Raw genomic sequence first — 12451 nt, 5'->3', positions numbered from 1 at the left:
ATATCCACCTCAGCACTTAATAATACAGAAGGAAGTGCCTGAAAACCAAACACAGATGCCTCACATCAGCCAAAGTTTAATTAAACTCAAATTTAATGGATATGGATAATTTTGTCAATGCACAGTTTTTTTTTTAAACCAACACACGATCGACTCAGCTACCACACGACCTCCGACGTTGAACTCTTGCAAGGCGTAAAAACATGTTAATCTTTCCATGACACTACATAAAAGTGGCATAAAGCTGTGGTCATGCCTCTCCAGGCTACACGTGGCTGAACATGCTTGTACTGTATATTCCTCAGAGAAGGTTGTATAGAAATTAGATATTTTGGTTTTCAAGGCTTTGGGTTGTGTTTAACTGCTACACCTGCGTTCCATCCAGCTCCAAAAATATTAGTAGCACAAGTTCAGATAGCCCGACATCAACGTTCAATCCTCCAGTGGTTCCCAAACATTTACAGAAATGTCCCTGAGTGAGATGTGGACTCACTCAGATGTAGCTCTCTGTGTGTCTAATCCTGCTCACTGAGAGGTAGCAGACAAAAAAACACAGGCAAACTTTACCCTCTCGTCTCAGCGGATCAATACACAGTCACAAAATAGATGAAAATGGCATTTTAGATCAATCGATGATGAGCACAGAGAGAGAAGCTTTCACAGCAGACATGCTAGTGTGATCACCATGCTGTCCTCTCAGTCTGGTGATTTTTTTTTTTTGTTAAATATTTTTCTTGCAATTTCTTCCAAAATCTTAAATACAATGTTACAATCTTGGAGAGTTATGGTTGTAGAAAAAAGTGAAGCAGTTTTGATCAGTTTTTGCTTTTCCCTTCTGACATCTGACCTCGTACTGTATTTCCAAGAGGCACTTAATGTTCAATGGCCAAGTTGAGGATGAACATGATGAAGTCCGATGCGACAGGAGCAACTGGTACAATCATTCAAACTGGTGCAAGGCCTCCACACAGTCATGACAACACCTCTCCTGGTCTCGTAGCTGCAGTTGGTAAAGACTCCTGGGATGAGGGGGAAAGCTGAAAATGTGGCCCTCCCCCCTCCTCACAGAGCCACTTCTTGTCTGCTTGAGCTTCCGTTGGCGGCGGGCGCAATGATGGCGGCGGTAGGTGTGGTCTTTTTGATGGAGGTGAGGCGGATGTGGGAGGTGCTGTGAAGGTAGCTGGCCTGGCGCTCGGGCCGTGGACCTCGACCGCATCGAAGCTGACTGAGGGAGAAGAAAAAAGAGCTCATGAGGGTTATAAAATTAAATTAAAAAAATACAAATAACTGAATCACAATGTACTGACTTTTTGCAGGTGGAAACAGTGGCGTGAACAGACTTTTTGAAGGGCAGGGGCGAAAAGAAAAAAAAGGGCACATACAGCACGTTCTCGCCACAGAAGAGGGCACTTTAGTGTGTGTTTTTGCCACCCAAGAGGGCACTTTAGCACACATTTTGGCTCCCAAGAGGGCACCTTAGCACACATTTTGGCTCCCAAGAGGGCACCTTAGCACACATTTTGCCTCCCAAGAGGGCAGTTTTGCATGTTTTGCCAACCAGGAGGGCACCTTAGCACGCGTTTTGGCTCCCAAGAGGGCACTGTAGCGCGCCTTTTTCAACAACTGCCCCCCCCTTGTGCACACCACTCGGTGGAAATATTTGATATGGTACTAGCAGGCAAATTAGATCCAACATCATTTGTAAGTTTATAGAGTGATGGAAGTTAAATTTTGTATATAAAAAAGTCAATAATGGAAAACTGTAAAACTGAATCTGATGAACACAAATAGACTATTTAAAAGTTAAATCACCATTCCCAGTTGTCTATTATAGGTTTTTTTTCAATATGGAAAATTTAAGTAATGATGTTATTGGTTTCCTTTTTCGTATATAACATCTATTTCATCATAAATATGGTCTTTTTGTACCTTTGGGTTTTTAAATTGATGGTAATTTTGCTTTCTTGGTCTGTTCAATGCACACAATGTCTATTTTTTCTGTCTGGAGTGCCTTCTTTCTTTTTTTCAATCTCTAAATTCAGGCTTTCTAATAAGTGTGCTGGTGGTCGATTGACAGCTGTGATTGACAGTTGGCTCACCTGCTTCTCTGCTCGGGCCTATTATCACAATTCACTAACTGTAATGTAACTTGAGTATCATACCTGCCCTGTATATCGGAAAAGCTGATGTTGTGCTGTGCTTCAACTCAGCTCTAATACAAACCAACAGGTGACGTCATACATCCCACTTTATCTACAGTCTGTGGTCTCAGGCTGTTTGAAACTCAGTGGAGAAGAACCCCCTAAGCTGCATAAACTGAGCAGCTGAGCCATGAACATATGAGGTCCGCCTTGATAACGACCCGATAACTGGTAACCGTCCCCACTCTCGACTGAGCTGTGCCACTACATTAAAAAATATCCTGAGGTTTGTCGTAAACAAAGTCATGTTTTTTACAGTCAGGGTTTGAAACCAGAACGAATTCTGTGAACGCCTGAGGACAAACAAACACGCCGAATGCATTTCATATCCTTCATAAAACATTTACGAAGCCGATATCTTTAATTTTTCAAAAGCTGCATTGTTTACATGTACAGTATGTTTCTATCAGCTTCCAGTTTTCTTTGTCTTTTAACCTCATGTGCATTAAATAAAAACCAAACAGGGACACGTACTGTAGTGCTACTAGTGGTCTAAGAAAACAACAGATATCAGTTGTCTGAGGTGAAAAAGTTGTGTGGATAAGAAGAAATGTAAAAATGTAAACAGACTTAGTGAATAAATAATGATTTACATGAAGATTGTGACTTCACTGACACTGACACTGCACAAGTTCCCTCCTTCCTTCTTTCCTTCCCTCCTTCTTTCCTTTCCTTCCTTCTTTCCTCTGACCTTCTTTCCTTCCTTCCTCCCTTCCTCTTTTCTTTTCTCCCTCCCTCCCTTCCTCCTACCTTCCTTTCTTCCATATTTCCTCGGTCCTTCCTTTCTTTCCTTCCTCCCTTCCTTCTTTCCTTTTCTTCCTTCCTTCCTTCCTTCCTTCCTTCCTTCCTTCCTTCCTTCACTCATTCCTCCCTCCCTTCCTTCCTCCCTCCTTTCCTTCCTTCTTCCTCCCTTCCTTCCTTCCTCCCTCCTTCCTACCTTCCTTTCTTCCTTATTTCCTCGGTCCTTCCTTCCTTTCCTTCCTCCCTTCCTTCTTTCCTTTCCTTCCTTCCTTAACTCATTCCTCCCTCCCTTCCTTCCTCCCTTCCTTCCTTGACTCGAGGACAACAGGAGGGTTAATATGTTGTTTTATGCCTTTAACATGTCAGACTTCACTGACACTGCACAAGTTTCCACAGAAAACCAGCAAAGTTCATTTCTAATACAAAACCAAAAAAAACCAAAGTCAGACTTTACAGAAAGCTGCATTTGGTGTGACAGTATATGTTTTTTAATCCTAAGAAACAGGGGGGCAAATAAAGATTAACAAGGTCCCTGGATGTTAAAAAGTGAAGCCTGAACATTTCTGTACTTTATGGAAATGATTACACTTCGGCCAATAACATCATTCAGATTAACCCTCGTTTTGAGCAATAAAAAAATAAATCCAAAGACAGGTGAATTATGGTGCATGCTTAATGCTACAGCCCATTATAATTGCTTCCCAAAGGAACATTTTACTTCATGCATACTCTCTGATGCTTCTGAGGTGTCAGGATTTGCCTGTAAATCTGGGCCAAATTAGAGCACAAAGCCGTCCCCAGGTTACTGCTTCTCACTGCAGCAGTCACACTTTTCGGGGGAGGATTGTGCCAGAGTTGGAGCGGGGAGACTTTTTCATCCTGTCAAGGTAGAATAATGATAAGTTGTGGGATGTTTAGTGGAAGTGGAAGCACTCAAAAGCAGATTTAGAAAATGACGATGCCATGATTACTTCATTTTGCGCCGAGGTTACAGAGTCCATTCATTTGTAAGATGAAGCATTCGCTATGTAGTCGTTTCCCGAATCTATTTCTGAGTGCTCAGAGTTTTACAAATGCTCAGCCTTCTGGAAAGTTTTGATTAGTCTACATTTGCAATTTACCATGGTCTGTACACAAATTGCAGAACATCAGCAACACCCCGCCAATACTGAGCGGCAGCATGTCAGAGAGGTCTCAGCTGCCTGAATCTTCCTGCTGCCAGTAGCTCTTTTTTTAATATTTTACAGGCAGAACCAGTAAATAAAGAATTGCTGATTAGATGCATGTTTTCCAAGCATCAATAATAACAACTTCAATGTCATGCTAAAATGTGAGCCGTATTTTACTGCTCAGTGGCTGATATACAATAAACAGTATCATACCTTATCAAATCATTGTATTATATCAGAGCTGCAATTATTAGTTGACTAATTAATTGGCTATTATTTCAATAATCAATTAACCATTTTGAATCGTTTAGAAGTAAGGAGAGAAGGAAGGACAGGAGGAAGGAAGGGAGGAAAGAAGGAAGGAAGGAAAGAAAGAAAGAAGTACAGAAGGAAAGACAGAAAGAAAGAAGTATGGAAGGAGGAGGGAGCAAAGTAAGAGGGAAGGAGGGGAAGAACGAAGGAAAAATTAAAGAAAGAGGAAGGAAGGAAAGAAGGAACAGTCAAAAGAGATGGGGTCAATTTGACCCGGGAGGACGACAGGAGGGATAATTGTGGATTCATGATCAAATAATCAGCTCTGATGTGTCTGTGAATAAAAAGAAAAAGCTACAGTACAACAAAAATTTGACAAACTTTCTTGGCCCATTTGGATACTAATTTGAGGCGGTCTCGAACTTCAGCTCCCCGGTTTCCCGTCTATTTGCACCCTTCCAGTCACCACCACGTCAGCTTCCTGCCATCTGGCTGAAGATACACAATTATAGCTGCTCTGACTAACAGATGGAAGTTTCTACCTCAGAGCTGTTGTTCAATTAAAACCAAGCCCCCACCACACTGCACCTCACACTCCCCTCACACTCACTTGATCACCAACTAACCTGGAGTGTAGAGAGTAGAAGTCAACAGACTGAGCATCACTGAAACTACCACTGTTGATTTTATTTTATTTTATAGTAACTCTTGTTGTATTTAACTGCTGCTGTGGTTTATTGCACTGTAATTTTGTTGTCTTGAAAAATGACAATAAAAGTGACTGAGCTGTTGAGTCATGAAAGGTGTTCAGGCTTACGTCTCCATATGCAACGACCACTGGAGGAAGTGTTGATTTCTATATTTACTCTTGTTGGAACTATAAGTGCTCAAGTGAACTATAACACTAGTTATGTTTGGAGCTGTTGTCTTTTCCTTTAACCCGTGTCAAATTGACCCCACCTGTTTTGACTGTTTGTTCCTTCCTTCCTTCCTTCCTTCCTTCCTTCCTCCACCCCTTTCTTCCTTCCTTCCTTCCTTCCTCCACCCCTTTCTTCCTTCCTTCTGTTCTTCCTCCCTCCTTCTCTCTTTCTTTCCTTCCTCTCTCTTTCCTCCTGTCCTTCCCTCCTTCCTCCCTCCCTCCTTCTTTCCTTCCCTCCTTCCTTCCTTCCTTCCTCCCTCCCTCCCTTCCTTATTTCCTCCGTCCTTCTTTCCTTCCTTCCTCTTTTCCTTTCTCCCTCCCTCCTTCCTTCCTTTCTTCCTTATTTCCTCCGTCCTTCCTTCCTTTCCTTCTTCCCTTCCTTCCTCCCTCCTTTCCTTTCCTTTCCTTCCTTCCTTCCTTCCTTCATTCCTCCCTCCCTCCCTTCCTTCCTCCCTCCTTTCCTCCCTTCCTTCCTTCTTTCCTTCCTTCTTCCTCCCTTCCTTCCTTGACTCGAGGACAACAGGAGGGTTAACATGTTGTTTCATGCCTTTAATGTGCAAGTCAAGAACAATATACGCCGTACTTTATTTTGCTGTGGGCTCATTGTGCACGTTAGTAGTGATCACGTTAGTTCTGGGACAGGTCATGCATGCTTATATTGTCTTTTCTGCGGTTATTGGTTTTCTGTTTGCTCTGTGTTTCTCAGTGTTCCTCTGCTCCACACCTGCCCTGCATTAGTCTCGTTAGCCCTGCCGTACTCTCCAGTGTCCTCCCCAATCAGCTCCCAGCCTGCCCTTGTTTCTTGCCACTTGTTTTCTTCTTGTCTCAGTTTAAATCCTGGTTCTCAGTTGAGTTTTGCTGGACCCTTTGTTCAGTGAAGCTCAGTTTAGTTCTGTTTTGCTGGTTCCTCCTGCATTTGGGTCCACCTGCTCCATGCTCCACTCCTTACAACACACATGTATTTATACCTCAAAAGTATTGTTAGGGATTTTTCCATCATTAATATGCACTGGGTTAAACTAGGCTTTGCGGTCATAGCAAGGCCCTCACCAAATGATAGGTTTAGACACTGACTCCCTTTGAGATAGTGGTAAGCAGTGTGTCTGCTCCTTTTGGGGAAAACAAGAGGCATTCTGATAGTGTTTCTATAACAGCTGAGGTCAGATATGTCTTTGACTGTTTTCCCTGAATGGGGTAGAGGCAACTGGAGTCAGAGGTTTGATATAGTGTTGGATGTAGGACAAAGGTCCTGAGTGAGGTCTAAGCAATGTTTTGTCTATAGACCAGTAGACTAAATTCTGTATATTGTAGATGTGTTGGATCTGCCCATATGAAAATTCCCAAACAAGTATATGCATGTACAGCACCAGTCAAAAGTCCTAACCCTAACCCTAATTCTATTCCCTTGAATAAGAAAGTGGGTCCAAACCTTTGACTGGTACTGTACAGAGATGTAACAAATTATTATTGGACAAATCCGAAGGCTAGACTGAAATATGGAAGTGATCCAGAAAGTTTTACTGGAATGAAAATATTGTACTGTAGTTATTCACCTCTTTACCTGCGGAGAATATGGAGGATGAGTAATGCCTGAAACCTGCCTTCATTGGTAAAAATCATTACCCTGAAGAAGTCATGCATCAGTGCTGTTAAAATAAATCAGACCTGTTGAAGTGCCGGCGGAAACTCTCGCTCAGCAGGTAGAGGGCAAAGGGGTTGACACAGGAGGAGGAGAAGCTGAGGACTCTTGCCAGCAGCGTGATGACGAGGTGGGCCAGTGACAGGTCCATCTGGTGGTAGTGGAAGGAGCGGTACATATAGAGCACGTGGTTGGGGAACCAGCACAGGGCGAACAGACCCACAAACACCAACACGATCTTGGCTAGACGTTTCCTTGTCTCCATCTGGAGGAACAGAGATTAAAAAAAAGACAATGAGAGATAATCAACTGGGTCTAAAAAGGATGGAGGAATGAGATTTGACTGCTGACTTATTTGAGCATGATTGTAACAAATAATGGGTTTAATTAGATTTTACTGTGTATATTTAGAGTAAATAAACAACCCTGTCACTCAAGAATTAGCTCATATACCACTGAATTGTTCTGGAGGATATATTTGGGTGGAAATTAATTACCATGTAATTTTTGTTTGCATGCAATGTCTTTTCCAGTTAAGAAAATGTCACATTCACCAATATGTTGTCGACCCCAATAGCATTTATCAATATAATGCACACAATGACAAAAAATCTGTAAGTGTTGAAGTCGAATTTATGGCAGAGCTGTTGCATTAGATTGTAGCGGTGTTACTCAAAGTGCTCAGTGAGTGCAGATTGTAGGGAGTTGTTAAGGTGTATGTACAAAGTGCAGGACTTCTGGGGCTCACAACCTGTAAGTGGTGAGGTTTAGGCTTTAATAAAACTTTTTTTTTAAAGAGAACTAACTGCACTGATTTTTCCACCTTAGTTTGTGTTTCCAGGTTTCCCCTGTGTAAAAAAAGTAGTAAAGCCTTTTGTGTCTCCAGAGGGAGCTGTGTGGAATTTGATAAACTGCCTCAAATGGTGCCACTTTAGTTAGCATTGATTTGGGCTGAAGAGTACAATCAGAGGACGTGGGAGTAGGAGAGGTGAAGTAAGGTTATCAGACTTCTGTGATTTCCACTTTTCATCTCTGCTGGGTGTTAGCAGCTCCAAGCAACATTAGCCACTTCTAGCAATACTAATTCACCCTAATTTACAACTGAGCACATTTACTACATTGCCCACAATGCAACTCAATTGGTGTTGCCAATTGAGTTGCATTGTGGGGAATATATAGGCAGCAAGTGTGGAGTAAAAATATGGTATCTCTGCTTCTGCTGCATCCAGTTGTGTCCTTTTAAAAGCTGACTGTTGTGAATCTGACTTTGTTATATGAGAGAAATGTTCAGGAGGTTTTGTAGAGGACTTGTTTAAGGTTTGGTAAAATCTTAAAATCCTGTGTCTTCACTGTGCTTCCAGTTTTTATATGTATATATTGTTGGGGCTTTTTGTACAGGTTAGTAGAGAGAGAGACAGGAAATGGGAGACAGAGAGGGGGACAATGACATGCAGGATAGGACCGCTCGGTATTGGATTTGAACCGGGGTCGCCTGCAGTGAGGACTGTAGCCTCAACACATGGGGCAGGTGCTCTACCCACTGAGCTAAACACCCCCACGTGCTTCCAGTTTTTGACCTTTGACCAAGATCATCATTTTTGCTAAACAAGATGAAAGATGAAAACAAAGGAATCAATCATTTGGACATTTAACAGTTTAGCCAGATATGTTAATAAAAATAACTGAACCATCATGGTGATTTAAAAACAATATTGGCTTCTTTTTTTCATGCTTAAACCTAATCAAACCTTAATGAAGTTGATAGATCAGAAGAACTGGCCCTGTTAGGCAAAGCAAGGCAGTTTTATATATATAGCCAATGTGCTTTACATAAAACAGAAAAACATGCAATTTGAGAAACATTAAAACATACAATTAACCTCCCACCCCCCACACTAATAATAATAAAAACAAAGTACAGAAAAATAGAAAGAGAGAAATTACTTTTTAGACAGCAATGAAAAACTATGTTGAGAACATTTTTTCACTTCATCGGTTGCTCATAGAATACACAGAGAATGAGTTCATGCAGTTCAACAGAGAATATATAAAACATATCTCTATAAAACCAAACACTCAGACACATGTACAACTGAGAAGGACACTTTTTAAAAATATGTACTTGACATGTCTTTGTTTCCTCCTACAGTTACAGGCAAAGCTCGGTACATTCAGAGTAAATTACTCATAACAAAAACAAGTACAGAGGAGAAAAAAGGCTTCTGAACCTGGATTTAAATCAGCTGGGACAGACAAACCCGATTTATGATCTTTTTATTTGTTTCTGTGGGGAATTTAATTCACAAAATTATACAATTTCCCCCAAAAAAACAAGATTTCCAATTTTGCAGTTGGCTTTTACTTTGCTGGGACAAGGAGGGAATCAATCTTCATGATGATAATGGTGGTCGATATTGATTCAATATGTTGTGCTGTTGTTTTCTCAGGTGTTGTCATGTGTGGGTTTTTTTTATTGAATCGTGATTGATTTGTCTGTCTAGTTTGCCAAAAGTAAAACACAATAAGTAGAAAACCATGCTAAAGAAAAGAAATGTAATGCTTGAAATATTCAGAAGCGTCCAAAATGCCATATTTTAGTGGAACATGTTTTATCATGCTTGACAGGAGTTACGGTTTGACCTCCACTTGGACATGCAGCTAAAAGCTTCCTCCAAATGTCTTACATATGATGAAACTAACTGAAATAGAAAAGCAACTGCACAAAAATAGAGAATGGATTTTTTTGGAGTCATATTACGTGTAATTCGTACGAGGAACTCGACCTTGTCAGACGGATGCTTGAGGGTTATCAGAGGCTTATGAAGAAAGGTCAGTTATGCCAATCATATGCACATTACACAGGTCAGACATCTCTGCACGGAGGGATTCAAGTCAACAGAAACATACAAATGTCAACTGTGTTTGTCAAAGTGCTTCCCTGTGTAGCACCGACGTCTAACACATTAGGTCTTCTGACCTGATGCTCCTGATGTCAAACTTAAGTATATCAAAAAAAACTTGTTTCTTTTCTTTTACTTTTTTTTTTTTATGTGCTTCTAAATCCCTTAAAGTTTATGTGCACAGTACACATTAAACCCTCAGGACCTTATTAGAACTTCTCACCTCAAACAAAGAAAAGAAAAACACAAGAGAAAATGAGCTCTGCTGCACATATACAGTATGTTTTTGACACATTGGACCCTATAGATCGCCTGGTTGAGCGGATATTTATTTCCCACAAGTGCAGGAAGTTCTTCTGTGAGATGAATCACTGTAAACTCGTACACTGTAGAGGACCGGAAACAGACTGCACAGTTTTTATTGCCTTAAGAGACAAAGAAGTCCTCAACATGAAATTACCATATACCTGGTGTGAGTATTTTTTTTAGAGTGTGATTGATTTATTGTATATCGGTAAGTAGAAAGGTGGCCAGGCTGTTTCCTGATTTGTAGTTCACCATCTCTGGAAAGGCTTTCCTGATGCAACGACATCATGATTAACAGAGTAAGAGGATTATGGGAAGTTGATGAAAAATTGGATCAAAGAGGATTATATTTGTAAGGAGTGAATTTGTCTGATTTAATATTTCTTTAATTAATTTGATTATGCTTGGTGAAGCACAGATGCGAGTTCCAGAGACAACCTTATCAATTGGTGTGAAGGGACATCTCTATTTTTTAACAAAACGCAGGAATATAAAGTAGCTAATAATCTAACAAAAGAGCAAATTAAAGCTTCAGGAGGATAAATCATTGGTCATTCATCATCACAGTGCAGATAAAGGGGGGTGCTATCGTCATTCTAAATCAATATGCATATATGTTCTACAGAAAATTGGACGTTAACCCTATTTCACAGGTCACAAAAATATATAATATCTTATAGAACAAGGTGATATCACAGACCTCAGCATGCATATATGCCCGAGTCCCCAATTACACCACTTTTCTATACTGTAGTTATTGGATCACTAACAGAAAAAAATGTCAGCTTACAATCTAAACCAAATTGAGTTTGATGTTATTAAGTCAATACAAAATGTTGAGGGAAGCAGCTACAGTATAAGTTAGTCTGATGAGGAGCCGTTCATTTCCTCGTATTTGAGGCGGGATCAACGAATGTCGATCAAATGCTTCTGTACGCTACTAGACAAACTTACAGCCAATCATATCAACGATAGACGATGATGTATTCAGAGCCTGTAAGGAGCAGCGCGAACACATCCTTTTTATGAAGGGAAAATCATGTAGCGCAACTTTTTGTTCTATTTTCATCATGAACTGTGGCCGCCATGCTGGATGTAAACAAAGTCTTTCTACGGTCGTCATCACCTTGAGCCCGCCTCCCCATTCTGTGATTGGTTCCCTATCTCAGGTGAAGATTTTGTCTTGGTGGCCATGCTAACTTTCTGAGCGAAGTGGCTAGCTGTAAGTATCAATGGACATTGAATCCCTTTGTATTAATGTTCCCTTTGACGGTGGCCTTCTAGCTACTAAATTCTTCTTGGATCAAAGATCTGACTGTAATACTAATACTCAGTGTAGATTGGATCTTATTGAAGAAGTTCTTCCTTTATGGCAATGACTTTTTCCTTCAGGTCTCAGGAGTGGCCATGAGTTCTAAAATGTCTCCGAGCTCCGCCTTTCTGCCTGTCTGTCTGTATGTGGTATTCTTTGAACAGGAACTTCAACCACCAAGAGAATCCATTCATCCAGCACATCTCTAATTGTAAGAGGTTTTTTATATAGATGAGACTAAAGACTTTGTTGAAAGACCTCCACAACTTCATAATCTCAAAGTAAACTTTTAAACATACTGGTTATTAAAGGGGACCTATTATGCTTTTCCTTATTTTCAGTCATATAACACAAGCTTCAGACTGCTCTGAACGCTGAACGGGCTGAAAGTAGAAGTAACTTTCAGCCTGAGCCGATATTGACTTGTGATGTACTTCTTTATATGGTCTGCTCCATGTACAACGCACAAGTTCATTGCTCCACTCACATTATGGCATTTTTCCATTGCTTTGGGGGCGTGTGAGTGTTCCTTATTACACAGCACTGCAATATAATATAAGTTACCTGTTAGAGGTGTGTTGGTTGCCTGTTTCTCTTCATCAAACACCATCAACACCCTGCTTGTACTGTTCCTCCCCACATGATTTTTAACTGGTCTGTTGAACACAGAGCTCCAAATTTCTATGATCGTTTTAAGCGCTGCATACAAAGTGGCACTAAAATCCGAAGCAGTAAAGCAGGAAATGTTGGATTTGCATCAGCGGTCATTTAACACAGTACCACAGGCTTCTGGAAAGCTGGCCAATCAGAACAGAGTGGGCTCATCGGGACAAGGGCCTTAAAAACTGCTTGTAAGCTGAACTGATGGTCCGCATAAAGGGCCAGTTTAAGAGAAATTAGTTTTTTGAACTGTGAACCATGCAAAGCTACTCTAGTTGAGTCTCAGACAAAATATAAAGCTGGAAAGGCCACAATAGGTTTAAAGAAAACAACAGCCTAAAAACTGACCTAT

General features: G+C 40.8%; 1 protein-coding gene across 1 annotated transcript in view; it reads right to left on the bottom strand.

Moving 5' to 3' along the window:
- Nucleotides 1-1062: 1062 nt before the first annotated feature.
- Nucleotides 1063-12451, bottom strand: part of nmbr (neuromedin B receptor) — a 72823-nt gene continuing 61434 nt past the window's right edge. The window contains exons 4-5 of the mRNA XM_053336470.1: nucleotides 6948-7186; nucleotides 1063-1225 (exon numbers count right to left, since the gene is read on the bottom strand). Of these exons, the coding sequence (XP_053192445.1) occupies nucleotides 1063-1225; nucleotides 6948-7186 (402 nt within the window). The remainder of the gene's footprint in view (nucleotides 1226-6947; nucleotides 7187-12451) is intronic.

The sequence above is a fragment of the Scomber japonicus genome, chromosome 17, assembly GCF_027409825.1.
Source record: "Scomber japonicus isolate fScoJap1 chromosome 17, fScoJap1.pri, whole genome shotgun sequence".
NCBI classification, from domain to species: Eukaryota; Metazoa; Chordata; class Actinopteri; order Scombriformes; family Scombridae; genus Scomber; species Scomber japonicus.
This window is presented reverse-complemented; position numbering and strand designations above follow the sequence as displayed.